At 51.4% G+C, this 27,732-nt stretch overlaps 1 protein-coding gene across 9 annotated transcripts in view; it reads right to left on the bottom strand.

Moving 5' to 3' along the window:
• The window catches only part of Klf15 (Kruppel-like factor 15), a 30,761-nt gene extending 11,024 nt beyond the window's left edge, over nt 1-19,737 (bottom strand). Inside the window, exons 1-4 of one of the 9 annotated variants that reach the window (XR_003956249.1) lie at nt 18,055-19,737; nt 13,257-14,360; nt 4,015-4,098; nt 1,610-3,818 (exon numbers count right to left, since the gene is read on the bottom strand). Coding sequence is in view for 6 of the 9 variants with exons in the window: in XM_006506471.3 (XP_006506534.1) it covers nt 6,492-6,660; nt 13,257-14,360; nt 15,323-15,612 (1,563 nt within the window). In the remaining 3 variants the exon portion in view is untranslated. Of the gene's footprint in view, nt 1-1,093; nt 4,099-5,541; nt 7,214-13,256; nt 14,361-15,322; nt 15,795-18,054 lie in introns of those variants that run through there. The other 8 variants (XR_377485.3, XR_003956248.1, NM_001355668.1 and 5 more) reach the window with 8 other exon arrangements.
• Nucleotides 19,738-27,732: the final 7,995 nt, after the last annotated feature.

Raw genomic sequence — 27,732 nt, 5'->3', positions numbered from 1 at the left:
GTACTGCTTGGTCCTTAGCAGCCGTTGCTTGCACAGTGGCTTTAGGTGTTCTGGCTGTTGGAAAGTTAATGGCCTGTGAGAGAGCACGGAGAAGGAGCCTTTCCAGGCTTTCACTTCTTACAAATGCCCATCTGCGAGGACATTTAGGCTCAGTGACCAGAGAACACTTGTTTCAATGAAACATCAGTGGGAGGGTGCTGGGCTCGCTCCGGACAACTGTCTCACTACAGTCCTTAGGGCAAAAGGGAGACCTGAGAAACACTGCAAGCAGTTATAAGTAGCAAGGAAAAGACCAGCAGTGAGTCTAGTGGGGGAAGGCCAGGAGGGAAGTGTCTACACCACGCTCCAGGTTCTAATTCTAGTGTCACTAACAAACCCCTGAATCTTTCACCATCGGCCAGGATCTGTCTACTGTCTGCTCCGTTCAGCTTCTCTGTGTCCTGTGAGGAAGATGCTAGCATTGTTGGCCTGTTTGGAGATGGCACCTGCCTCTTTGCACTTCCACTGACTTCAAATAGTAGGAATATGAAGCCCCAAGAAAAGTTAGAGGAAGATAGAGTTGGGAAGGAAGAACAACAGAAGCAACTGGCTGGCAGAGAAGGCCATTGTCATAGTCAGGGACTGTTCCGAGTTAGGTTGCATATGATATGCAGAGTACCACACAATGTGTCAGTCAATTGTGGGCCATAGATGATGTCCCCATCAGATGGCAGTACCTACTGAAGTTATCAAAGTAACTCTACTATGGACACTGAGTGACACTTAGCAGGATAATTTCCTATTGTTAAACCACACACGACTGCTGCGCTGGTATTTAAATTAGAAGTGACAGGGCTAGAGAGATGGCTCATCAGTTAAGAGTACTTGCTGCTCTTTCAGGGGACCCAGGTTTGGTTCCCGGCACTAACATGCAGCTCACAACCATCTGTCACTCCAGATCCAGGGGATCTTGGTCTCTGCAGGTACTGTATACGCAATGCACACATATAGACACAAAGGCAAAATACCCAACACAAAAATAAAGTCAATCTAATTTTTTCAATTGGAAATGACATCATATCTATAATTATTTAAACTCTGTACACATATTACTGGATTATGTACTATTTTATTGCAACTATATCATATACATATTATGTATTTCGTGATATATTAATACACAGTTAAATTTTGACATGTGTTATCTTATATTAGTTATGTATTATTAATTATAAACAGAATATAATGACACCATATCTTTCATAATATTGTTTAAATGTGTATACCAAGTGAAGCCATGGGAGCCTGGGACAGTAAAAACTTTGAGTGGTGGCCTCCAGGGAAGTTGATTATTTCAGAAAGAGTAAAGGTGGTGGATTCTACACGCAACCCTTAATGACAGCACATGGATTCTACATGAAACCCTTAATGACAGCACATCGATTCTACATGAAACCCTTAATGACAGCAAAGTCACACTGAAAATATCTTTGAGGGCTGCTGAGATGGCTCAGCAGGTAAGAGTGCTTGCTACCAAGCCTGACTGCCACCAATCCCTGGAACTCACCTGGTAGTTGAGAACTGACTCTCACAAAGTGTTCTCCAACCTCCATATATGCACAATGTCATGTGTGTTACCCGGCCCCATATACATATAATAAGTAAAAGCAAAAATAAACGAATAAAGCACATTTCTAACATAGGGTCTGGGAAAGAGACCCAGCCCACTCTACTTTGGCAACTGCATGGGACATCCTCAGCTCGCAATGTAGTGTTGGGATCTTCAGCCACGCACCCAGACTTCCCATTGAGTCAGGATGGCCAGGAGGGGAAAGAAAAAGGGAAAAGGGCCCAGCTTAGGGATCTGTTAGGCTGGGAGGAACACCATCATCCCCAGTGAGTCAGAGCTACTCTGTTAACCATTGGCAAGAGTGGCCAATGGGAGCCCTGATGAAGGCTATTCCAACCACGCCTTGCTGTGGGGTGCCCCGGGTGGTCCTCCTTCTTCTGTCAAAGTGACATGGCTTCAGTAGTGATCACACCGTGGGGAGCTAACAAACTTTGTTTTGGGCCTGCATTTTGAGTCATTGGCACTGATCTCCACTCTGTCCCAGCTATCCATACTTCCTTCCTCCACCTGTGCTGGGGAAGGGCCAAATAGCCTCCCTCCTATCCCTCCCAATGCACTCACAGGACATGCTCTCTCTCCTCTCCTGCCTCCTATAGCCATTGCACTTCTCACAACCTCCCCTTCTCCTCACACCTCTCCTTCAACCTGTGCTGGCACTCTGACTGTGCTCTGGGTTTCTTTGGGTCTTCCCGGAGCAGGACCATCCCTATCTCTTTTTAGATGCTATTTTTAGTCTATGTGTACTTGTGTGTATGTGTGTATGTGTGTACGTGCGTGTGTGTGTGTGTACGTGTGTGTGTGTCTGTGTGTGTGTGTATAGGCATAGGCTGGAGGGTGTTTGATCCTGTGGGGCTGGAGTTGCAGGTGGTTGTGAGCTATCGTGTGGTTGCTGGGAACTGAACACTGGTCCTGAGAAAGAGCAACAAATGCTGTTAATTGCTTCAGCCCCTCATCTCTTCCTTAGTGAAAGGGTAAAGTTGAGGCACATGCTGGACGTTGCGCACCCGCGGCTTTAGGAAGGGTTCCACACAAGAAGCTCCACCCTGCGTAGCCTCAATTCAAACAGGACCTACCTGCTAACACCTGGGTCCTGAGTCCAACTCCCCTTTCACACCCGTGAAGTTCACAACAGATCTCCCTGCCTGTGCCTTTGACTCCATTAACCAATGCAATATACAGAAAGCTCATTTGATCCTCCTCCCTGTGGCCCCAGCATGGTCTTGGCTCTTTTTGGAGCAGCTCATGGTTGTACATTAGACTCTGCTTCTGTTCAGGATTCCTTTGCCTGTGAGTTCCCATCCCCATCCCTCCAGCTTGTGTGGAAGCTCCTGGCTTCTCTGGTTCCAGTTGTCCCTCCTCACAACCCACTGCTATAGAAGTTGTACCTTTAGCCCCACACTCTTCAGGGATGCCCCTAAATCGCGTGTGCCAGGCAGTGGGAGCCAAACTCAGTCAGTGCCTCACAGATAAGATTCCTGGGAAGGTGAGAGCTCCCTGGGAGACGGAGGCAGGTGGGGGTGGCAAGTTTGAAGCCAGTTTGAGTTACAAAGCAAGTTGGGGAGGTATAGAAGCCAAAGACTCGGGGCTCCAGGTGCCCAAGTTGAAGGCTCTGTTGCCCTGGGCTTTAATGTGCCTCAGCCCTGCCATGGGAAGCCGTGGTAATCCTGTTCCTGTCAAGAGCTTTCAGGCTGGGGCCCGGCTTCTTGAGGCTTCAGAGCTCCTCGGCTCTCCACTTCTGCTTTAGTCTCTCTTGCAGGTCTGGACTAGCATCTCGCTTGCCTCAGTAACAAGGGCATCACTGCAGCTCGCTGACTCAAGAAAGGAGCTGTAAGTCAGACTTCCAGAAATATCCAGAAAGGGGGCGTGGCAAGGCTGCCAGCACCAATCAGAAGCAACGCTTCATGCAAATGAGCTGCGTTGACACTAGCCCCACACAGTCCTTCATTCTCAGTCCAACAAGAGAAGGCTCCTCTCTGGTGTGAGTGAAAATGGTTACAGGGTCATCTAGAGTTCAGAGAGGCTTGTGGTGGGCAAGCTGTTTGAAACCACTGTGTGGGTGGGATATGGCTCCGGAACCAGCATCGTGCTTCTGAAGCCAGCAGCTGATCACAGTTCAGTTCCTCAAGGCGTCCAGGAGAGTTCAAAGTAGCCGGCGGCTATGAGGGCAACTGGCAATTTGCCTGGCTGGCAGTCCACCACATACGGCAGCCTGGCACCAGGGAAAGGTGTGACAGCTGTCAATTGGGGAGTCTAATTACTCCAGCTCCTCACAACTCAGTTTATTTAAAAGGAAAACAACATGAAAAGGGATTGCTTATCATTACCATTAACGTTAAAATTACTACTAGAATTTCACAGTGTTCTGCTCTTAACTAAAACCTTGAGAGAGATTTGGGTCGTTTTACCTGTTTCATAATCTTCCAGATTCTTCTCCTATCACAAATAATTGCAGGGCCACGGGACTATGTCTCCTTCTGCCTTCTCAGCACCTAGAATAGGACAAAGACTTCTCTTCCAGCCACTGAAAGCATTGAGAGCAGTTTCCCAGACTCTATGCCGTTGCAACATAGGCTTGAACCCCTCACTTACCATTAACCATCATGCTACCAGGGGCTTTGTCATCAGCCTCTTGTGCAAGGTCCAGTGGCAATCGGGAGTAGCAGAAACCCACCCAAAGTGGCAGCATTGAGAGGTTGGTTGAGGGAGGCTGCAGTAACCCTAACCCCTCTCTGTCTTGCTGTACCCCACCTCAGCCTCCCCTACAGTGTAGGGGTGAGAATACAGGACCCAGGTGAGGATCCTGGCAGCCCATCCACGCCCCTCCTCTCCCCAAGATGGTTTAGAGCCAAGCTGGATGGAAATACCCAGGTGATGTGCTGATGAGGGGAGGAACATGTCCATCCATTAATCCTCGGCCATGGTGGGCATGGTTTGTCTCTACCTCAATGCCACCAACATGACCATCACCTCCTCTGTCCCTGCAATGTCCCATGTATCTATGGCTGCATTGATTGTTTAATGATGAAGGGAAATTATGCTAACGCAGCTGGAAATCAATGTCTCATTTCCTCAGGGCTTGTTTGTCCTCAGAAGGTACATTCGGTCACAGGCAAAGGGCAGAGGTCACAAGCTGGTCAGATGGGATGTCCATTCTCTAATCAGATGTACTGGTCACACATGAATGCTCAATGACTGCCAGCTTTCACCGGACAGGACAGATTAGCAGGCCTACCCCAGGCCCCCAGAATAGTGGTCTCCACATTGTGAGAATATCCACATGGTATAGGGTCTTTCTGCTGAAAACCTACCTGCCAGCTGCTTCCAGATCTCTTGAGGGGCTCCTGGGAAATCCTGGCCCACACAGCATCCAGCTATTTTAGTGAGGTCAATAGGAAAAGTCCCCTCCTAGAAGGTTCTCACCTTACACTGTGCACAGGTGAACCAGGAAGGTCTTCCTGCAGCTGAGGTGCTGAGGTGGCTAGCCCTGGGCACCTCCCTGGGCTTATTCCCTTCAGACTCACAGCTTCCCTTTGTCCTCTGCTCCTTTTGATCTTAGAGCCCAGCCTGTAGAGGGTGTGTGCCTGGATGCAAACCTCCCAGGGAATTGGGGAGGCAGAGGAAGTGGCCTAAGGCCATCCCCTGCCTGGAGAAGACTCCTTAAATGTCAGAGTCACTGTTCAGGGAGGAAACCGCCCAGCTACTTTCTCCAGGAAGGCCAACAGAATGTATGATGCTAGCCTCACTCAGCACACAAAAGGGCCCAGCAGAGGTTTCAAATGGCAATGACATGCTGGCCTGAGCCACTCTGCATGGGTGACATCGGAGCATGCGCTGGAGAGAGCAAAGTCCACGAAGGGATCTGGAAGAAGCAGAGCCCCAGAATCACCCCCATGTCCCAGGCCAGTGGAGGAATACAGGGCCAAAAAATGGTAGAGTTCTTTTTTTTTTTCCTCTTTTTATTGGCAAAGTAAATATATTTTTTATGAAGGACCAAAGAAAATATACATAATTGTAACATATGTACACCAACTTTATAGAATTTTTTTAAATTTCAAATTTACACAAATGTCAACGTGTTATTAAAAGATATTTTATGTAGATGCGTACCTATGTACAGTTTATTTACATACATTCATAGGATGTGAAATAGACCTGTCAAAACAAGCTAGTTCAATTGGTACTAATTTCTAGTCCTGATGAGGAATGCAAATCTAGGTCAGACTGGGAGGCACTAACTAGTTGCTTGGCATCCACCAGACCTGTTCCCTTCTCCTCTCACCACAACCAGGAGGCTGGTGTCTGGTGTCTGGAGGAGGGTGAGCCAGGCTGGGTACGGCTGGCTATGGCTCCATTTGTCTTGCATTTAAGCACATGCATTACGGCCTAGAGCGAGGGTGGCCATCCTCCTGGACCCTCAAAGGCCTCTTGCATATGGCGGTCCTCACATCACAGTGCAGCCCTACGCTTTTTTGACCCACTTCCTTTTTCCCAGCATGGCTTGCTTCCTCTGGGAGCTACTATTTTGACACAGCCAAAACACTTCTTCCCCAGCAATGATGTTGACTTTGGCCCAGGTAGGGAGCCCAGTGGGAAGAGGGCAAGGGCCCCCCAAACACTGCTTCCAGCTGGCAGGAAGGCACAAAGGCACAAGGGCACAGGCCTGCCTGGGCCACCTGGGCCACCGGGGAACCAGCCCCCAGGGACCATAGGGACTCTAGGTCTTCCCCAGAAAGGCAGCCATGGTGGCTCTGGGTCATACCTCCTAAGATTCAGAAGGGGGAGGGGGCTGGTAATATTGTCACATCCTTCTGAAAAGAGGCAATAAGTTATTGCATTTAAAAACAAAACGTGGAGCTGGGGGAGGGAAGGGCGGCCACTGCGCTCAGTTGATGGCGCGTACTGCGCGGCTGCTTCGTGGGAAGCGATGCACTTTGATGTGTTTGGAGAGGTGGTCACTCCGCGCGAATTTCTTCTCGCACACGGGACACTGGTACGGCTTCACACCCGAGTGAGATCGCCGGTGCCTTGACAACTCATCTGAGCGGGAAAACCTGTGGGACATGGTGGTCAGCCAGGCCATCGTGGGCACTACCACAAAGGAATTCAAAGCCAGTGCCAAACAGGTGGAGGCGGGCTGGGGGTGGGTTGGAGGGCAGGTGACAGGAGGGTACTGGCAAAGCCAGAATGGAACTTAAGCTATTAGATCATGTTTATAGACACCCAAGGAGTTCTTGGCAAACCCCAGTGTCCCTGAGACCTCCTTGAGGACAAGAATCAAGGACCATGAGGCATGCAGGTTTGCTCTCCTGGCCAGTGCCTACTTCCCATGTATCTGGCTGTTCCACATGGGACGGGACCTAAGGCTGTTAGCCACCTGGGACTCGCTCTCCCATAGTCACTCAGTTGTCAAGTCCTTGGGCACTGGCTCACTCCTGCACTAGCAACAGCAGGTCAGCAGTGTTTGATCCACTGGCCCCACCTTCGCCTGAAGGAGGGGGCCCCAGATATATCCCTGAAAAGCCTGTGAAGATCAGCCAGAGGTGTCACAGGCCCAGCAATGGATGCAGACTCCTCAGACCACAGGGGTGCCTGGCTTCTCTGCTTCTGTTGGTGACAGGGAAGGACCTTAGATTTGTGCCTGCCAGGCTCTGGCACCCTGCAGATCTGGACACGAGGCCTTCTGAGTTGCCCCCAAATATACTTGCATGGTATTCCTAAGCATTTAAATGGTTTCCTGGAACACCCGTCTCTACATCACTCCAGGCCTGGGAACAGACATCCACAGGACAGGCAGGAACCAGAGCCAGGCTAAGATGCTCAGGCCGCTTGTCAATAACTTCCGGGACCTAAGATTCTATTTGGCTTCTGTTCTGCAACAGGATCTCCAGGACCTCACTACCCCACCACTACATATTTGGTTCGTCTATGCCTCACCTATTCGGACTTTATCCATCTCCCCTATGCCCTCCTCATCAGAGTTTAGCCCAAATGTCACCTCCCCAGGAGTCTGCATCCTTGACTCTCACAGCATCGTCCATCATTTGATTATCTTTCCTTTCGTGGGTGCTGGGGAATCGAAGCTTGACCATGCTAGACAAGCGTTGCACCATTGAGCTACACTATACCTTCAGCACCAGGGCATTTAAAAATTGGTCTCAGCATCTTGATGCTCAGCTGTCCCTAGACAGTGTCAGCTCCAGGAAGGAGGGCTCACTGCCAGTTCTCTGTGCTCAGGAAGGGAACTTAAGCAGAGGGACCTCAGCTGGCACCTCAGGTTGAGACAGGGTTGTCACACACTGTTCACTGCATACACTCCCAGGAACACCCAGGAGCTCCAGGCCTGGCACCCCGCTTCTAGACAGGGCCACTTGGTGATGCAGAATAGGTGGACAGCAGATGCATCACACTCTGCTGTCAAAGGCTATAGCCATCTCAGCCTGATTCTGTAGCAGGCCACACTGACCTCAGCCTGGGAAACATGAGAACAGTGGTACCGAGAGCAGGCAGGGCTCAGGACACCAAGGACCTCAATTTCCTGTGCTGCTGGCTGAGCAGGTAGAGCTACAGTGCAAGCTGCTGCCCCACAACCTTGTCCTGGGCACCAGGGGACCTGGTGCAGAGGTGTGAGCTGAGAACACCTGAGGCCAGAACAAGACCTCCTCACCTGGCCTGGTAATGCTGTTACCAGGACCCTGTGCCATAGTCGCATGCCTCAAGCAGGAGTTGGACACACACCTACGCTCAAGGAAGAACAGGTTTCACAGTCCCCACCCCAATGGTCCTGAGCATCCCCGACCTGAGTTTCCTCCCTCATTTCCTGCCTGCCTTCCAGGGAATGGGTAGCAGTCCTTTTGTTATATGACACCCTAGGAGGGACAGGCAGCTGAGAGGTAGCCATGCCAGAGAACAAGCTGTCCTCATTCCAGAAACCCTCTCTGCCACCATAACTTCTTGGTATCTGACAAGACTGTCCTTGTGACTGGACTAAAGATGACTCCTGCCTCACTGGGTCAAATCCTTTGATGACAGCCAGAGGAGAAGCCTAAGGCAACACTGGAGCAAGATATGAGAAATCTCGGCTAGGCAGGACACAGCCTTGGGATTGGTCTGGGTAGATGATAGCTTGTTAAACCTCAGTTTCCCTGCCTTGAGACAGAAATGACAACAGACCTATCTCAAAGGACGGTGGCCGTGAGGCTCCAGATGTGGTCATTTAAGAACTGTAAGCTCCTACTGGAGGCATGGGGTAGAGCACAGGGCCTGCCTGATACACGGCAAAGACCTGGTGCCTGGCATATGTGGGGCAGGCTCATGACAACTGATATTGGGTCACAGAGCAAAAGCAAGCACAGGGGCAACAAGTAATGCCAGCATGGGAGCTGTGTGAAGACACCAGTTGTCATCTGTCAGAAAGCCACTGTCAACAGCCAAATCTCAGAAGCTGCAGGCCCTAAGGCTGTGTGTGTGGTATACAACCTGCAGATGTTATCTGGAGCATCTGCTAACCACAAGGCCAGAGGACACATCCCCTCTTATGGGCAACAGTCACGATGGCTAAAGACGCTGGCCTGAAACCAAACCGCTAAGTTTGAATCCTGTGTCCAGCTCCTCCAACAGTGGCTTTGGAGTCCACTGTCTCCCTTTGGGCCTCCTGTGTCCACCACGGACATCGGCAGAACATGCCACACAGGCTGCTGACAGCTATTAATATTCACTTTAGCTATGGCCCAGCGAGATTCTTTCTGGAAGGAGCGGCTTGGCCACTCTGGAACAGGATGTTCCACTGCAGGGAACAAAGGAGGCCTATGTCTGCGAGCGAGCGAGAGAGGAAACTTCTAGGAAGGCGGCAAACAGCCACTTCCCAGATGGTTAGACCAGAACAGGCAGGCTGGCTTCAGTTCTTCCTGCACACAAACCTATGACCCAACAGTGAGAGAGAGAGAGGGAATCCTGGGTGCATAAAAGCAGAAGGCAGTGGGCTTTGGACTGGGACAGGTGCCACCTCAGCTGTGGAGCAGTCCCCTGGGCTGAGGAGTCGGGGGCAGGGCAGGGGCTCAGGCAAATTTAGGAATTCCGGGGCCCAGCGCCAGCAACAGCAGAGCCAGATGGGAAGCACAGAACATGCTGGGCCAACTAGGCCCAGCTGCAGGTGGAGGAGGGGCCTCTCCTCCTTAGAGGCTCTTCCAGGGAGGTGTGCAGGAGTGTGGAGAAGTACGGAGTCTAGCCTGAGTGAGGGAGCAAACAGCTGTTAAACTCCTCACTCTGGACTTCTCCTGCCCTGAGACAGGATTTCTCTGTGTAGCCCTAGATGTCTTGGAACTCATTCTGTACCAGGCTGGCCATAAACTCAGAGATCCTCCTGCCTCTGCCTCTGAGTGCTGGGATTAAAGGCGTGTGCCACCACCACCTGGCAACCCTGCCACTCTTAAGCAGCATGGCCACAGAGAATGTGCTTAACTGCTGTTTCCTCTTCTGGGCCCACGTCATAGTCTAATTTTAAGAGTTAAAGGAACTAATATACACCATGCCCTGCCAGGGCTGTTACCACCATTCTTGCTGCTGCTATCTCCTTTCCCACAGTCAGGAGCACAATAGAAAAAAAAAAAAAAAAAGCACAGCCCAGGGGCTGAGGACATGGCCCATTTGGCAAAGGGCTTGCTGTGCATACATGAGGAAGGACCCAAGTTTAGATCCCTGGCACTCACTAGACATAGTAGGGTCTACCCGGAATATGCAGTGCTGGTAGGGCAGAGGCAGCTAGAACTCACTGGCCAACCAGCTTAGCCAACCCTTGAGCTTCAGTGAGAGACCCTGTCTCAAAAAGCACGGTGCAGAGCTACTGAGGAAGACACAAGACAAGCATCTCTGGCCTTCATGTACATGTGTACCTGAACAAAGGAGCACACACACACACACACACACACACACACACACACACACACACTGAAAAAGCACAGCATACACTACACTATGGCCACTTCCATACCTGGCTGGACTGCTGGAGAATCAGTGGGCTATAGCACTCACAGGGCTGCACCCCACCCCCCAAACACTCATTAGGCACATCCCTGTGACAGATGACTGTTCTGTACCTCGATTTCCCTCTGTAGAACTGTTGTGAGGACGTGATGAACTAATGCCTGCGTTGGGGGTGCACAGCAAAGGCTGAGACACCATAGCATCCCTGGGCCCTTTGGGGTGGGAAGAGAGGCAGAGAGGAGAGGGGCATGGATGATCTTGCTTGAGAAAGGGGTAAAGCCAGGGAGCATGTAGGGGAGTGTGGGGAGCCAGAGCAGAAGGTTAGACTGGGATTCAAACACTCCAAGGTGTTCTCTGCCTTTTAGAGGTCAGATCGGTTTCAGGGAGTAATGGGCTACCGCAGAAGGTCACAGACAAGCGAAGGGGTTGGTGGGGGACTCTCCAAAGCTTGGAATCATCCCAACACACCGTGATGTGTAAGTGTGACCTGTCACTACCACCAACCATCTTCATTGCCATCTCATTCCATCCTGGCCAGATCCAGAGTCTCTGTGGGTCCATCTTCCCTCCTGACTGCAGTAAGGTATCTCTGCCCATCCCACAGCCTCTGGGTGGAAGACTGGCCATGCACAGGGAATTGCAAACCTTCTAAGCACAACCCCAGGCTTCTCTGATATCCAAGAAGATCCTAAGGAGCTCACACAATAACACAACCAGCCCTTTCCTGAGGCTGATGCTGCACAGGGACCTTGATCAGCATACCACGTCCCTAGTCTTGCTGAGTGGTTCTGCCTGAACAACGAATCTAGTGCAAGGCTCAGGGTCAGAGCTAAGGCCGTCCTTGGACACCTTGTGCTTCCTGGAGCAGCAATATGGTGGCAAGGACCTGTCTCCCAGCCCTCATCCTTGACAACATCTCATAGCCCGCAGCTCTGGCCTGGCCCCTTGCCCTCTGGAGATGCCACTTAAATAGGCAGCGCTGGTCAGAGTTCAGGGCAAGCAAGCCTCAGAGTTAGGACTGTTGGATAAGGCTATTCAGTGGCTTGCCCATAAGTCCCTGTGCGTGTGCACACCTGCCAGTTCCTAGGCAGGACACCTTTGGGGTTCTTCTTCAGAGTTTGACTGTGGGAAAGTGGAAGTTCACTTCATGAAAAGAGGGCACAGTGAGGACCCCCACACTAGCTCAGGGCTCCAGGAAACAAAAAGGGCCAGACAGGAAACCAGGGCCCCTGTCCCATTGCCCCCTCCAAACAGGGACTACTGCTCTTCCCTTGCTCAGTAAACACCCTTACCCCCAGGCCTCTCTGTCTGGGCTTTTCTTGCTCTACAACCCACCCACTTATTATCCCACAGACCTACACTGCATCTACTCACTAAAACAGGTGGCTCAGAGAGGTGGAGACCGCAGGTCTAGGGAGCCCAGCATTTGAAAAGTTGTGAGAAGACAGTGATGCCTCCCAGGAAGGGCCTCCACAACCCAAGACACTGCTGGGGGAAAGTTCCTTTTCTGACCAATTTGGAGTTGGAAGGGAAGTTCTGCCACTGTCATCCCTCCATGTTCAGTCTCAGCAGGGCAGCACCTGCCCTGGGGCCAGCACCACCAACTCAGAACCAAAGCCTGGCTCACAACACCACCTCTGTGACCTGGTATGACCCACACCAGGTACAAGACACATATGATCACACAATACATAAGCAGGTGTGCCCATACACAGCAGGCATCCATTCAAGTGATCTAGCTCTATGAGTCCTCAGCAGACACAGATGAACCACATCAGACAGAGATAGACAGGCACACACATACACTAACACTGCTGGCACACATCCTAGCTATGAAGGCCATATCACCCTAAATATGCAGGCCACCGGCCTCCTAAAGATAATGAGCAGCATTCAGAGGCCAGGCCAGGGTGACTGCAGGGTTCCATGGTCCCTGGCACCACATCTGGCCATCTGAGGCTCCTCTCCCTGAAGTGCTGGGCACCCTTTTGCCTGGAACATAAGTCTGAGGTATTCTGCCATCTTTGACCCCCTCATAGCCCAGCCATCTATCCTTCCTTCCAGTTGTCCTCCATGGCTTTCCAAACATACCTCCTTGTCCCCAGGAAGAAACAAAGCAAAGCTGAGCCCACACCCGTGAGCAGTTCTTGTCCCCGGGCTGGAGGGAAGTGTCATTTTCTAGTTCAAGTCTTGGGGCTCACAGTCCACTCAAGAGTGCTACGGCCTGGGTGGTTCTTAGCCAGTCAGTTTCCATGTACCTGACCAAAACTGTCATGGGTGTGATGGTAGTACTTACCTGGAGGTGCTGTAAGGCCTGCATGAGCCTCTGGCCTGTGCCCATGTGCCACCAAACTCAGCTGCCCCTTTGTTGCGTTTCCTTCCACTTCAGCCTAGCCCCTCATCTTCCTTCCATCCCAGCCTGAGAGATTCCACACAGCTCAAGCCTCAGCAAAACTTACCTGGTCTTTAAAGAGACCAGAGACCAGGTGGCTTCCAGATTTAGTCTCCAAGTGGGACAACAACTGTCATCTCTGATCCTGTCCCCTGCCCATCCCTTGCTCCTTTCCTAATCCACCTCATCTAATGGAGAAAGGGACCTTGTCATACACTCGGGGGAGCAGAGATGAACCTACTTGCTTGTGCCCAGCCTATCCAAAAAAATACTGACCTCCAGCCGCAGCCTGGCCAGGTGCAGGCAAAGGGCTTCTCGCCTGTGTGCCGACGCAGGTGGGCCTTGAGGTGGCTGCTCTTGGTGTACATCTTGCTGCAGCCTGGGAAAGTGCATTTGTGCATTTTGAGAAGTTCTGCTGCTGGGTTCTTGGGAAACTTCTGGCCCACAAGGAGGCCAGCAGGGCCGGGCCCTAGGGATCCTGAGCCAATAGGTTTGGCGGCAATGGGCACAGGCGCAATTCGCACAAACTTTGAGGGCAGGTTCAAGTTGGAGGATGGTACCACTTGAGGCAGGAGTGCAAAGGTCTGCCCCTGGATGTTGACTAGAAGCTGGGCGACCTTGACGCTCTCTGGGGCCTGCCCTGGGGAGGCTGGCCCTGTACCTGCCTCCTGCTTCACAGCAACAGGCTGGATCTGCAGTAGCACCGGCACGGGGCCATCATGTGCTGGCCCCTCACCTGCACTTTGGGCACCACCCCCACTCGTGCCACCTGGTGGTGGGGTACAGCGCTCTCTCCCAGCAGACTCTGGATGAAGGTGGCTCCGGTGTGACCCAGCTGAGAGCTGGCTACAGGTCTCCAGGTCCCTGCTACCGTTCTCTGGGGCCTCCTTGACCTCAGCCTCCATGTTCTCTTCCAGGAATTCTTCAATCTCCTCCAGGGTAGGCTGGAAGGGCCTGGAGACGTCATCAGTGTCCCCTGACAGAAATTCAGGGAAGCAGAAATGTTCCTCCTTCACAGGCACAGAGGCTCTCCTCCATGATCCCCAGGTCACAGGGCCACTGCTATCTCCAATACCTCCACTGCCACCACCACTGCCCAGTGTGGCCCGGGACAGGAGGAAATCCAAGATGCTGCCCTGGGCCTCAGGGCCTGGACCCGCACTGTAGCAGGAACAGAAGGCTTGCGAGTCAGGGCTGGCACAAGAGCAGGGGCTGGAGACATCGCTGTCATCCTCCGAGATGGGCGAGGGCAACATGTGGTATGGCTGCCGGCTGGCCAGCCTGTCCCCTAGGTAACCCACTGAGCATTTCGGTGACGAGAAGGTCTCGTCCACTGGAAGCAGGTGGTCCACCATGCTGGCCTGGCCGAGCCTGTGGTGACTGCAGAGAGGGAACAAGGGAGGCCAGGTTAGAAGGACTGCTTACCAGTGCCTTGCAGCCCTCACCCTCGGCTGCCTGCCCAAGGCCTCCTGTGGCCAAATGTCCAGATCCTGCTTCCATCCCAAGGGAGAATGGGGCCGGCGAGTATGTTTTCAAAAGTTGCATCACCCTATTTGCAAAAGAGCCCTCCCTCTCCAGGCCCGTTGCACAATCCAGGGCACTTCTGGTTTCAAACATTTTCCAGAATGATCCTGGAAAAGAATAAGACAAGGAACGCTCTTGTCCGCGAACAGCTGAGGCCACGAGGAGAGAGGGAGCCAGAGAGGGGAGGCCCTGAAAGTCGCCAGCCCCTGGACTCTGCTTCCTACCTTGAGTCAGAGAGGGGGTGAGAAAGGAAAAGGCCATTTGCATTCTGAGCTCAAGGTATTGGGGCTTCTGTAGGGTTTCCAGATTAAGCAAATAAAAACAGGCTGCTTGTTCGATGTTGACTTTAGATGTTCAAAAATGAACATCTGTGGATGTGAGCATGGTGTCCCCAGGACTGGAAGGGATGGGACACACATCTGTCTGGGCTGCCCATGCTTTAATCAGGTAGCCATACTTTAGAAAAAGATTAAAGACCATTTAAGTGCCTGCCTGCCTATGTGGTGTTTCTCCACAGTCTAGTTCTCAGACCTTTATCAAGAGTCGAGAGCCACCGTTCTCCATGACTGGGAAAAGTCTCACATACTTGAGCAAAAACCTCCTTCCACCATAACATCTAACACCTTCCTGCCATAATGAGCAAGGTCCAGCCCCTGGCTGTGAGTCCATAGAAGGTCAGAGAGCCCAGGTGTGGGTAACCTCCTTGAACCCTATAGCCGTTGGGAAGGATGGGGGTGACATTCGCCCTTGGCCAACGCATGAGAGCAGAGCCTCCTGTTCTGCCTCCCCAGCCCAGCTCTCCTGTCTGGGACACTCACCGACTTGGGGGGCTCAGCAGATGCCTGTGTCCCTTCTTGGCAGCACACTCTCCTGGGTCCCCAACACTCAGCACCACACCAGGTATCCAAGAGGGGCTCAGAGAGCGGGGATCGGAAGGAAAAGGGAAAGCTGTGTCCTCTGAAGCCAAAGGCCATACTAGGTCTGGTATCCAAGAAGAGTCAACAGTCTCTGGCTGTGATGGGGCCACCTCTCTGGACTTTTGTCCCGCCCAGTGACCATGTCTGCCTGTGTGATTATCAAACTGATGGGGAGGATGCTCAGGCTGCATCCTGTCCACCTGACTTCAGGTCCACTCTACAGCCTAGCACCCGGTACTGACCAGCTGCCGAAAAGCCAGTCATCCCGCTACCGTGTGCCTTAGTCTCCCCAACTGTTCTATGTCTCTGTGCTCCATAAGTTTCTCTCTTGCTGTAGAGAACAGAGGCAAGATCTGAGACCAAAGGTAATCTTGCCAAGAGGCAATCTGAGTTTAAATACTCAGTTTAGGATTTAAAACTGGGAATGTGTTCTAAAATACACTCTTTACCAAAGCAGGGTCTGGGAGGGTATGAAGCGCCAGAAGGGCAGAGCCCACCCATTCCATTCTCCCAACCCCATCTCATCCACCCTACAGCTATCAGCTGTGCAACCTCAGGCAAATGGCATAACTTCTCTGTGTACACATCTGGGTACTGCTGGTACCATCTGGCTCCTAGTCACTGCACACTCAGTGAACTCATGTATACTGAGCACTTACTAATGTCTGAACGGTCACACAAATGCAGGGAACATGGTGTCCCAGGACCCAGAAAAGGACCACCTAAGATCTCCTGCAATGAGATGTGACTGGAGACGGACACACTACAACACTGAGCGATCAGTCGATCGGTCACACGCTTTCAAAGGAGATTGTGGTATCGATTTTTGAACCGATAGAAACGGAGGTCTGATATGAAAGTGAGCAGCAATTTGGGTGGGCATAGTGACTCATGCCTATAATCATGGCACTCAGGAGGCTGAGGCCAGAGAATCATAAATTCAAAGGCAACCACGTGGGATCCCACTGAAACACAGAAGGAGGGAGAGGGAGAACAGGTAAGAAAGTAGGGTGACAAAATAGAATTACATCGGAAGGAGCCCCTCCCCCCAAAATGTTTCAGATTCTTCCAGGACTCAGAGTACTAGGGCCCTGCCCGCGCCCAAACTGCCCCTCTAACTGTTCCAGGCCTGGATCACCCTACTGAGCCCTGGCTTTGGCGCCAATGGCCCCCTTTGTGGAAGTCCTGGCTCTCTTAGCATTCCAGATGGGAGCTCATTATTTAAATCTCAACTCAGAAGCCACTCCCACCTTGGACAAGCCACCAGGATTATATTCTTCACGGTCAGGTATCACTGTGAAAACTGTCTTGTATGCTCAAGCCCCACCAGAATACAAGCAGTCTTGACTGTTCACTACAGGGCTAGATCTAGAGTCAAAACCAGACCTAGCCTTTGCTGAATGTTTCCAGAATCCAGGAGTAAATGCAGGAGTGGAGTGGCCCTAACCGGTTATAACACAGGATCTTAAAACAGTGCTGAGCAACCCTGGGGACACTGAAGTACTGAAGGCCCAGGGGATCCAGGACTTCCTGGACCCAGGACTTGAAAGCCCAAGTGCCAGCGATCAAGCCGGTCCCAGAAAAACAGCAGCACGTGGCGTAGCCAGAGGCGCAGGCTGCGTGCAGGGGGAGGGGGCACCCTGTTCTGGGCACGGTCCCCGGCAGGCCGCTGGACTCCGCCCCCTCTCTTAGCCGGCCAGGCCTGCTGTTTATCCTCCCGGGGACACAGCGGCTGTAGGAACAACATGTAATTGATAACAAGCCGAGAGCCGGCCAAGGGCTAGCCATTGGGTCAGCGTGCAAATCACGGGGGTGGCGAATGGGGGCCGGTCTTCAAAATAAGAGTCTTCTCCCTGAGGAGTCCGAAGGCCCCAAAGTTACTGCCATTCTCGCACCTGTAGGGCGGCGGGGACTCCCCATGGTCGGGGGCAATATCTGAAGGACTCAGTCAAACATTTGAGATTTCACCTTCCCATACCGTGGTAGCAAACCTCCCCTGTGCCCTCCAGGGGAGAATGTTTCCAAGAGGGATGACCTGCCCCCTGCGGCTGCTACCCTCAGCGGTCCCTCCGGTAATGTTTGTTCAGAGGGGCCTGAGGACTCTGCGTGGGGATACGGAACATAAGCGCACGCTGCGGGTACGCGCAAATGGGTGTGAGTTTGTGTCGTGTGATTGCGTGTGCTGGGCGCAGTGCAGCCGTGCGGGTGTCCGCCAGGTGCCCGCGCGTGGGTGCCCACCCGTGGGTGTGAAGTACGTGGGAAGGAGGTGGCTCGGACTCTGGCGCACAGCTTCGGAGAGTACCTTACCCTCCGCCCAGTGACCCCCTTCGCGTCCCCTCTTAGGCCACCGCAACAGTGACCGACAGTAACCTCTCCGCCCCTTGGTCTCCAGGCCCCGCCATATGGGAGCGCAGGTCCAGGAGTGCCACGGACGCGCGTGGGCTCCGCGGGCAGAAGCTGCGCACACCGGATTTGCCCTTTGCAGGCCCGGCGCGCTCACGGGGGTCCCCGCATTTCCGGGGTCCCCTCATTTCCCGGGCCTCCGCGCGTGGTTCCTACAGCGCGCGCCAGGGGACGGCCCGTGATCCCCAAGGGAGGACCCACGCGGCCGCGGTACATCGCGCGTCTCCCACCTGGACTCCGCGTCGCCTGGCGCGGCCTCGCGCGTGCGGCCCGGCTCCGTATGCGGCCGCGCGTCCAGCGCTCCTGGCCGCAGCCCGCACTCCCTGCGGCCGAGCTGGGCGCTCGCCGCTCGCCGCTCTCCCCGCTCTCCGGCCGCTCACGTGACGCCGCGGGCGCCGCGAAGGCTCGCAGGAGGCTCGGCCTCGGGCGCGCGCCCCATTGGCTAGCGCCGCGCGTCACGCGCCCCCGCCCCGCCTCGGCCGCACCCTCCCGCTGCCCACGCGCTCTCCGGTCTCTTCGTGGATCTGCACTGGGTCCTCCGATGCGCACGTGAGACGGGTTCTAGAATCCACTGAAAGCCCGCAGAGTCCCGAAGTGCAGACCACGTGGGACCTCGGGAGCGGAATCGTCCCTGCAACCCCCTCCGCATTCCTAACAAGGCCCGATCTAGTAGGGACCGTGTCTAAAGGGACCAATTGTAAAAATACATCTGGTCTTTCCTCCAGCGGTCATGGTTACTCACGGGAATGGACGCTCACTGCGCTACCCTAGACTTCTGCGACTGACAAACTGCGGAGGTTTGCTGACCACCACCAGTGGCGGCACCTCCCCAAAGACTGCAGGGTGCTTCTGATCTGCAGAGGGAGTTCCAGATTGCAGTCCCAAGCCATCATAGACAGCTTTTGCACCGGTTTAATGAGGAAAGTGAAGCCCAAGAAAACACGTGAGCAGAGAGTGCTGGGTACCCTGCTGTGCACTTTAGCCTACACTGCCTGGCTTCAAACCCGGGCGGCGTGAAAAAACCCGCTGAGAGCGAGCGTGGGCCTTCTTAGCCAAGCAGATAGAGGGCCAGGCACAGCCAGGTCTGTCTTGTCTTTCCCCTGCTTCTTAATACCCAGGACATTTGGACAGACCTTCCTTCCTGGCGCTTCCTACCTGACACTGCGAGGTGGCCAGCCTTTCCCCTTGCTTCTCCAAGCCGTCCCTGTTGGGGCCAGGATTTTTAGCCAGATCCCTTAAATAAGGATCTGAGGATTCTCCAGGTGAGTGCCCATGATCCAGCAGTTAAACTGAGTCTTAGCCAGAGCACGGAAGGAGTCTGTGCTTAGCACAAGATGGTCATCAACGTTCTGATTGATCATAGGCCCAGTCTGAGTCTTCCCCAGTATTCTACAGCCAGTGAATAGCTAGCCAGGGCTAGCACGCAGAGCAGGTGGGGTTGGCTAGTCCATAAAGTTGATTGATCCTATCTTGTCAAGGGAGGGCAGGGTCAGGCTGGGCCAGCACACTTCTCCATAGCCCTGCCTACCCTGGGCTCTGCATTCCTCACACTCTGTCTGTCCAATGTCTCCCACCCCCAGGGAGAAGTGCAGTCAAAGATCAGAAGCTTGAAAGCAACAGTGTAGCTGAGCGGCCTCAGTCCACAGGGAAGATGCCCCAGCTGTCTAGAAGCCATGGCCAACCTAGGACATTCTGCCTAAACCTGAGTCACATTAGGCATCCTTGCTTCAGAACCTTCCCAGGGCTCCCAGCTCACTCACAGGAAGTATATATAACCCCATTCTCTCAGCCTTCCTCAGTCTCTTTTGGGTCCCTTTGTTCCATGACCTCTCTTTCTCAGGTTAACCTGCCAGGCGCAAGCTCAGGACCTTTGTACATGCTGTTTGTCTGAGTATGATTCCCTTCCCAACATTCCCATGGCTCCCTCCTTCACTCAAGTGGCATCTTCAAGGGAGCCTGCATTTGCCCCCTGCTCCCTGCTGCATCCCCCACCCCCCATTTTCCTATCCAGTTTAACAGTTCTGGAGACTTACTATTTTCTAATGTATTAGAAGTTTTTATTTTATTCTGTAAACTCTTGTCTCCTACGGAGAATGTAAGTGGCATAGCAGAAATTTCTATGTGTTCCCAGCCCAGGACTAGAATTTGCATCCCCAGCATCATGTAAAGGTCAGGTAGGTCTTGAAGCTGTCTGTAATTTTAGGACACAGAGGGCAGAGGAGGCAGGATTCCTAGAGCAAGCTGCCCGCTGGACCAGCTGAAATCTGTGAGCTCTGGGTTTGGCAAGAGACCCTGCCTTGATGAATTTAGTGGAGAGAGGTGGGAAGAGTCACCAAATCTTAGCTTCAGGCTTCCACATGCATATATCCACATATGATGTGTGCCCACATATACAAACATGCATGCTCACACCACACACAGAGAAAAGAATTAAATAGGCTTCCAGGGACTTACCCCCTAAACAGGAGATAGTTGGTTCCTGGGGAAATCAGAACAATTTTCTTGTAAGAAGCATAAAAACTCCCACAGAACCTTCCAGAGTTTGCCTTCATGTCTGCTGTGCTCCCTCTCTGCTTCACCAGCAAGGTCTGATCATCCATGCATTCTCAGACAGCAGTCATATAAATCCTAAGCCAGCTTTAGCTCCCACCATAGCCTAGATACCTCTGCATGTGCATCACACTCCAGGGCCAGGATCAGCCTCAGTGCAAGGCATTCCTGTTGACTGAGGGAAGAGGGCACTCGATCCTGACCACCTGAAGGCTCCCATGAGCAGCAACACACTCATTTCCCACCATCTAGACAGAAAAACAACCCAGTGTAGCAGGAAGGACTTATGCACTGTTTTTCAGTCATAGCTAGGCACCAGGGCATCCGACTTGCAAGGCAGACTCTCCCTTGTGCTACATTTCCACTCTTACTAAAGAGGAGGAAAAGAAAACCAGGTGGTAGGTGTAAGCTCTTTGATGCACAAGTGGCTAGGCCTGGACCCCAAGACGTCTCTAACGCTGGTGGCTGGCATTTCCAGTCCCTTGAGGTAGGAAGAGAGGCCAAGCCCCACCCTATATAATAAAAATGCCCAAGGTCAGGCCACAAAATGCCTCTAATCCCAGGACACTCTAGAAAGCTTCACTCACAAGAAACACTGTACAAAGCCTGCCCTCCGCTCAGTATTTTTGCCGATTCTTTCTCACCCAGGCAGAGGTAGCTACCCTCCTGCATCTTTCCCAATAAATCTGTTGTTCGAGGTTTGTTGTGTGGTGTGACTTTGTGGCGTTCTAAAGCTTCCAACTCCCAGGATACCTTTCCCCTCAGAGCTGTAACACAGTAGGAACTCTTCAAGGGAGGCCTCAGTGGGGGCAGAAATATCAGCAGCAGAAACATCCCAGAAAAAGCCATCTGTCCAAAGAAATGCTAGCATTGAATGCCTAGTCTCTGGGAGCCTTGTAAATGTCTAGAACAATATTTTGGTACCCGAGGGATTTGTATTTCTGTACATTTGCAGGTTTTTGTTGTTTGTTTGTTTGTTTGAAACAAAGCATTGCTGTGGATCCCAGGCTGGTCTTGAACTCACAATGCTTCCAGAGTGCTCAAAACACACCAGGGTCTAATTGTGTTCTCATTTTTAAAAGCTTAATTTAAAAAATATTTCCATTTATTTATGTGTGTGAGTGTTCTTTAGGTGCACCCCACGTATGCAGTGCTGGAAGAGGCCAGAAAGGAGCGTTCAGATCCTTGGAACTGAAGTTACAGATGGTTGGGAGGTGGGTGCTGGGAATCGAAGCTAGGTCCTCTGCAAGAATAGCCAATGCTTTTAAACTCTGAGCCATCTTTCTAGCCTCATATATTTTAATTTTAAATATCCTTCTAATACAAAGACTTAGATTGCATTTTAAAAGAAATAAAATGAATATAAATTATTTGAGTAAATAGGCTTTGCCTGTAAAACCATCTGGTACTGGGTCCTTTTGGGGGTGGGGGTTGATATTTTTCCTACCAGATATCACACATTTAATCAAGATACATTTGATTTTAGATTCCGTCTCTCTTTTTTATTCCTGCTTTGGAATGGCTGCACCTTCCCTCCCCTTAATAGTTGCTATTGAATCTAGGGCATCATACATTCAAGGTAAGCGCTCTACTACTGGGCCCCTGCCTCAAAGGTAACCGAAAAACATGTCTTTCTCATCGTCAGGGGCATATTCTTTTATTATTTCCCTCTTTCCTGAGATATGCTCCTGGGTGGGTCCCTCCTGTTCAGCCCTCTACTCAGATGTCGCTTTAGCTCATGGCTTTCTCAGTCACCTCGTCTGAAACCGTGTCTGTGCTGCTCTCTGATCTCTGGCCTTGATTCATCTTATTTCACAGTTCTGGTTTTTTATTTTTCCTTTTTTACTCATGTGTTATTGTCTATCTCTTCCACAAGCCAACTAGCTCTAGAGATCATGGATTTGGACTGGAGCTAGGGATCTTGCCTAACTTGTACTAGGGCCTGGGTCTGATCTCCCAGCACAGCACGCGTGTTCACACACACACACACACACACACACACACACACACACACTCACAGGTCATAAAATAAAGGACATGCATTTTGTATCGACATTCTCTCAGTTAACTTAGCTTCATATCCTCTCCTATGCCCATGACCCAGCTCCAGATATACCCTGAGACCTGCAGCACCCCAAGCTGCTGACCATGAGGCCCTCATCCTGCTGGCACGTTGTCTAGCTTCTTCCCACAGAGGCAGGCTTTGAAGCCATGCAGGTGGGCTCAGCAAGAGTCCCGTGGGGTGCTGGCTGGGGCTTGTCCTGTGTGGGCTGTCTGACTCCTGGCAGCTCCCTTAGTTATAGCTTGAACAAGCATGATGCTGCAAGCCCGGACTGAGGCATCGCAGGCACGACTTCCCGAGACCTTCCTCCTTGGCTTGCACACGTGGGCCTCTTCTCCCTGGGTACCTGAATACCCTTCCCTGTGTTTATCTGTGTCCTGATCTCTTCTCATAAGGATTCCATCCCAGGGACTTCATCTTGATTTAACTCCATCTTTGAAGGCCCTGTCTGCAGAATACAGGCTTTCTGGAGGACTGGAGTTTAGCACCATGACATAAGCATTGGGAGAGACATCACTCAGCCCATGACCCTTGGGTGCCTTGGGTAAACAGCTGTCCTAAAGCTGTCTCACCTGGAGCCATTTTCAGTAACCCCCATCCAGTTACCCAAGAGAGGTTGAGGCCACATTGCACGCTGACAGCTCCCTCACCTGGCCCACATGGGACGGGAGCCCAAGGGTCCTGCTGGCTGGAAGCTCTTGGCCCACAGCCATAAAACAAGCCCCAGTTCAGGTTACCCTGGTATTCAAAGCTGTGCTCAGTTGCACCCTTGCCAAGTGGCCTCTTGCTCTCACTTGCCCATCTCAAGGAAGGCAGTTGATGTGGATGGTGAAGTAAGGGTCTGGATAGTGTGTGACTTGAGTGTGTGACTCTAGGCAAGTTGTGTCCATTCCTATCTGAAAATGAGAGTGCTCCTGAGGTGTTTGGGAGGTGACTTATTCAGATCCCCTGTGCAGAAGGCTGGCAGAGTATTGCCAACCAGAGCCTCAGGCGTCCCCACCTCTGGATCCCACACAGCCTCCCTTGCATGGCTCTCCTGGCTTCCCAGCTGGGAACAGAACTTGGGCTCTGCTTGGCTGTTCCTGCTGAGTGCAGGAGTCTCACTCAGCTAATGGAGCTATAATGCTGGGACTCCTGCCCAACACTCTCCAGTCTGCAGTGAGAGGCATCCCTGTGTATCAGACCTGTATCCTGGCCCGGGATAGCCTCTGCGACAGCTCCTCTCTGCTGTGCCTCCCAGACACTGCCTTTGTAAACCTCTCCAAGTCCTTCCCTTGGGGGCATCTGCTTCTGAGGTCATATGTCACTCGTGTGTGTATATATTTGCTGACATCACCTTGTACTTGATAAATGAGCAATTATCATGTCAAATAAAAATAAAATGTATATTGAAAAAATAGGTTTCCCAATAAGTTACTGAATCTACTTCTATAGGCAGCTAGACTAGTATTTATTATAAAGGTTTATTTTTATTTTACATTTATGAGTGTTTTATCTGCATGTATGCCTATGCACCGGGTGCATGCAATGCCCACAGAGGCTGGAAGTGGGCATCAGATCCTCTGAAACTGGAGTTACAGACATTGTGAGCCTCCCTGTGGGTGCTGAGAATTGAACCCGGGGTCCCTGCAGAAGGCTTCTTAAGGGCCTGGAACATGCTCCACTCCTGCTGACCGCAGGCCCTTTGCACCTCTGCTTCCTCTAACCAGTCACCTCTACGTTCCTTAGGTCAGAGTTTACAGGTTTCCCCAACATCCTTTACAACTAGTACCTCTCTTTCAAAGCATTTCTCAAGGTTTGTAATGAGCTGTTAATTAGTGTGTTCGTTAATTAATGCTTGTCTCTCACAGTGAGCAGTCAATTCTGCCCATTCTTCCTTTTCCTGGAACTTCTAGTTCTCAGCAGAATGACCCCAGGAAAGACTGTGTCTCTCCGTGTCCCTGTAGCTGGCCAGAGAGCGCTGCAGAAGCGAGGGGTGGAAGCTCTGGCTCAGCCTCCTTATGCTTCTTCCCAATGTCAGGACAGAGAGAACCCTCCTGGGCCAGGCAGAAAGGCTATCATCTGGGGAGGGGACGCCAGAGACCTCCCCACAGTGCCTCTCTTCCTTACCAGGTGGGTTCTCAGCAGAGGAAGTGACAGACACTGATAACATAAGCCAACATTGCTTAAGATGCAGTGGTATAGGTGCCATGGGGTGTTGTATGCAGAGTACTGTGTGCAGGGTACTGTGCTCTGCAGCTGAGTGAGTGAGGGTGCTCCAGATATTAGGTGTATTTAATTCATGTTTTACTTACGGTGAGACTCTCAAGAGGGGATCCTGTGTGTCTGAGGAGTGTTTGCACATGAGGGGCCATGTCTGTTTCCTAGTCATTTCACAGCCAACCTTGCGGGAGTGGGCTGCACATTACAGGGCAGTGGTGCAGTCAATGCCCTGCAGTGGTGGAGCCTCTCTTTTTCTCCACTCTGGAGAGGGTAGAGGATGGGAGCTGAGTGGTTCGCTGAGCTGTTCTGGCAGGAGCAGATGGGAGGTGTGAGGCAGGCAACACCTCCGGTCCTCTGTTGCAGCATGTCTCTCGAGGAGGTTGTATGAATCCTCAGCTGATACATAGGTCACACTCCTGAGCACCCATCGGATGCCAGGCAAAGGGCCAAGAGCCAACACAGGTGTGTCCTGTGTGCCAGCTCTGTCCCAGGGCTTGACAAATTCTGACTTACTTCTCCCACCCAGTGTCTCTAGGAGGGCGATGCTGTCCTATGGCCATGGGCATAAGAGTCCATAGGAGGAGCTGGTGCCATCAGGACAGGAGTGAACTGCTGTCTGGGTAAACTGTGACACACCATGAAAATTCAGGGTCTGCCTGAGGACTCACACAGCAATGACATAGAGTTGACAGGAGAAGAATTCTGAGCCCAGGCCTGCTTGACCTACTGGGAAGGAGCTGAAGTTCTGATCAGAAGTGAAGATGGATCCAAATGCCACCCTCCCTAGCCACATCACGTGGGCCTCACTTGATGACAGGGAGTCAAATCTCAGGCTGAAGTTCTGACCCATGGTGCTCTGTAAGCCTAGCAGAGCCAAGTACTGCCATCTTCACCAAATCAGCAGTGCCAGCCTGTAAAAGATCACCATAGTTGGGCTTCTTGTTTCATAAGGGCTGAGGGTCATGGGATCCTTGCCTGAGAAGCCAGTCACACTTCTCAGCCAGTGGCCTGGGAAGGGAGTAAATATAGGTAGAGAAGGATTGGGGGAGGGTCTCCATCTACATAGCCATTTGGGAATAACATCTCTGATTGGATACAGACCTTTAAAATTGAATGCACCTAATAGACACCTTTAAAGTGGCTGCTTTAAGGTCACCCGTGACCCTGCCTGTAACCCCTTATCCACACTCTATAAGGAAGCCAAATAAACTCCTTGATTCCCCGAGGTGAACTTTGGTGCCACAACACTTCAGCGTGTTGTTGAGACCTTAAGAAGGAAGGGTATGTCATTTACCTCTTTGCGGAAAGAATTTTAGCAACAGCAATTCACAAAAGGCCCGTGTGGTCCTGTACAGTATTTTGAGGAGGGGATCCCAAGGGCCAGGAGATGGCAGCCCCCTACTGCCAGTCTTACAATAGCCAGCTCTCCAATCCTGCGGAGACACCCTGGTCGCTTGACAAGTCTTGACAGAAATACTGGCCCGAGGAGAGGAGGCCCTGGGGGTGTGCAGGTCTTTCCTCGCTCAGGAAGATTTTAGCCTCACTTTTCATCAAAGAAACACAAAGCAGGACACTACCTAACTTAGCTCTTTTTAAATTGCGATGCTGGAAAGAGGTTAAACCGGTGTCTCCACAGCCCACCTCTGTATGTACCTAGCAGCCACCACAAGTCTATACTCAGGAACCCTCTTAAGAAATGACCAGGTGTTCTGTCAGATTTCCAGCAAACATTTTCCCCCCAGCATTTGAGAAATACCAGAAGCTTATCAAAAATAAAATTAAAAGCCCAAACCAACCCACCAACCAAAAAACCCTCAACCAACTGAACAACAACAAAACCCTTCATCCTCGATGATGCCATCATTCACCATCTATGCAGTAGAACATGGCTTGTCACCTCAAAATGATTTCTTGTTTCATTTCAAAACCATGAGGGTGGAATTCAGGGCCTCACGCATGTCAGGCAGCCACTCCTGTGGCTTGAGCCACATCCCTAGCCCTCATTCGTTAACTTAATTAGAAAATTAAAAAGACTAATTTATGAGGCTTAAAGTGGAAAACAACATGTGGGATCCTGGCCTGGCGATCACCATGCTTGTCATCTCCACAAGTGGGAGGGGAGGCTGAGGCAGGAAGGTTGCTGCAAGCTCAAGACCAGCCAGGGCCGCTAGCAAGATCTTGTCTCAAAAGAGAGAAAGAGGGAGGGGGAGGGGAGAGGCAGGAAGAGAAAGAAGTGTGACACAAAACCCTACACAGTTCCTACCTAAAGGGGAAAAAAACTGTAGACAAAATGAGAGGTTCCGCAGTGTATGTACCAGAGACTTTAACCAGTGTTTACAGCGAGCATGGGAGGCCTGAGTTATCTTTCTAGCACCTATAGTCACATTCTAGATTATTCTATAATGGTCATGCATTAGTTTTATAATCAAAACAAAATAGTTTTACTGGATTTTAAAATTGTGTCACTTAGCATATTATTTTAAAATAGCCCCCTTTTTTTTATGTGTGTAAAAGTAAATATTGACTGCCTGGTACCATGGACCTGAAATCCTGCAGTCGAAGGCTGGTGGAGAAGGATCAGTGAGAGGCCAGCTGTGTTTCATCAAATAATTTGTCTTAAACTCTCTCTCTCTCAAAAAAAATTGTTCAAAATGTCAAAATACAAACAAATATAAAAAGGAAAGGAAATGCGGATAATCACCTTATTGTTAAGTTTTCTTATTACCGAAGAAAAGCTTTGGAGTCTTTTTAAAAATTATAGTCAAGGGGCTGGAGAGATGGTTCAACCGTTAAGAGGTCCTGAGTTCAATTCACTGAAAGCACATGGCGACTCACAAACATCTGTAATGGTATCCGATGCCTCTTCTGGTGTGTCTGAAGACAGCTACACTGTACTCATATAAATAAAAAACAATATTTTAAAATATATATAATCAAAAGCATAGGGCAGGGTTGTAGAGATGGCTCAGTGGTAAAGCACTGACTATTTTTGCAGAGAACCTGAGTTCAATGTCCAGCATGGAGTCTCAAAACCATCTGTAACTCTGGTTCCAGGGGATGGGCCACCTCCTGCAGCCTGAGGACACTGCGTGTA

This window comes from Mus musculus, chromosome 6 (assembly GCF_000001635.26).
Source record: "Mus musculus strain C57BL/6J chromosome 6, GRCm38.p6 C57BL/6J".
In the NCBI taxonomy this organism is placed as follows: Eukaryota; Metazoa; Chordata; class Mammalia; order Rodentia; family Muridae; genus Mus; species Mus musculus.
This window is presented reverse-complemented; position numbering and strand designations above follow the sequence as displayed.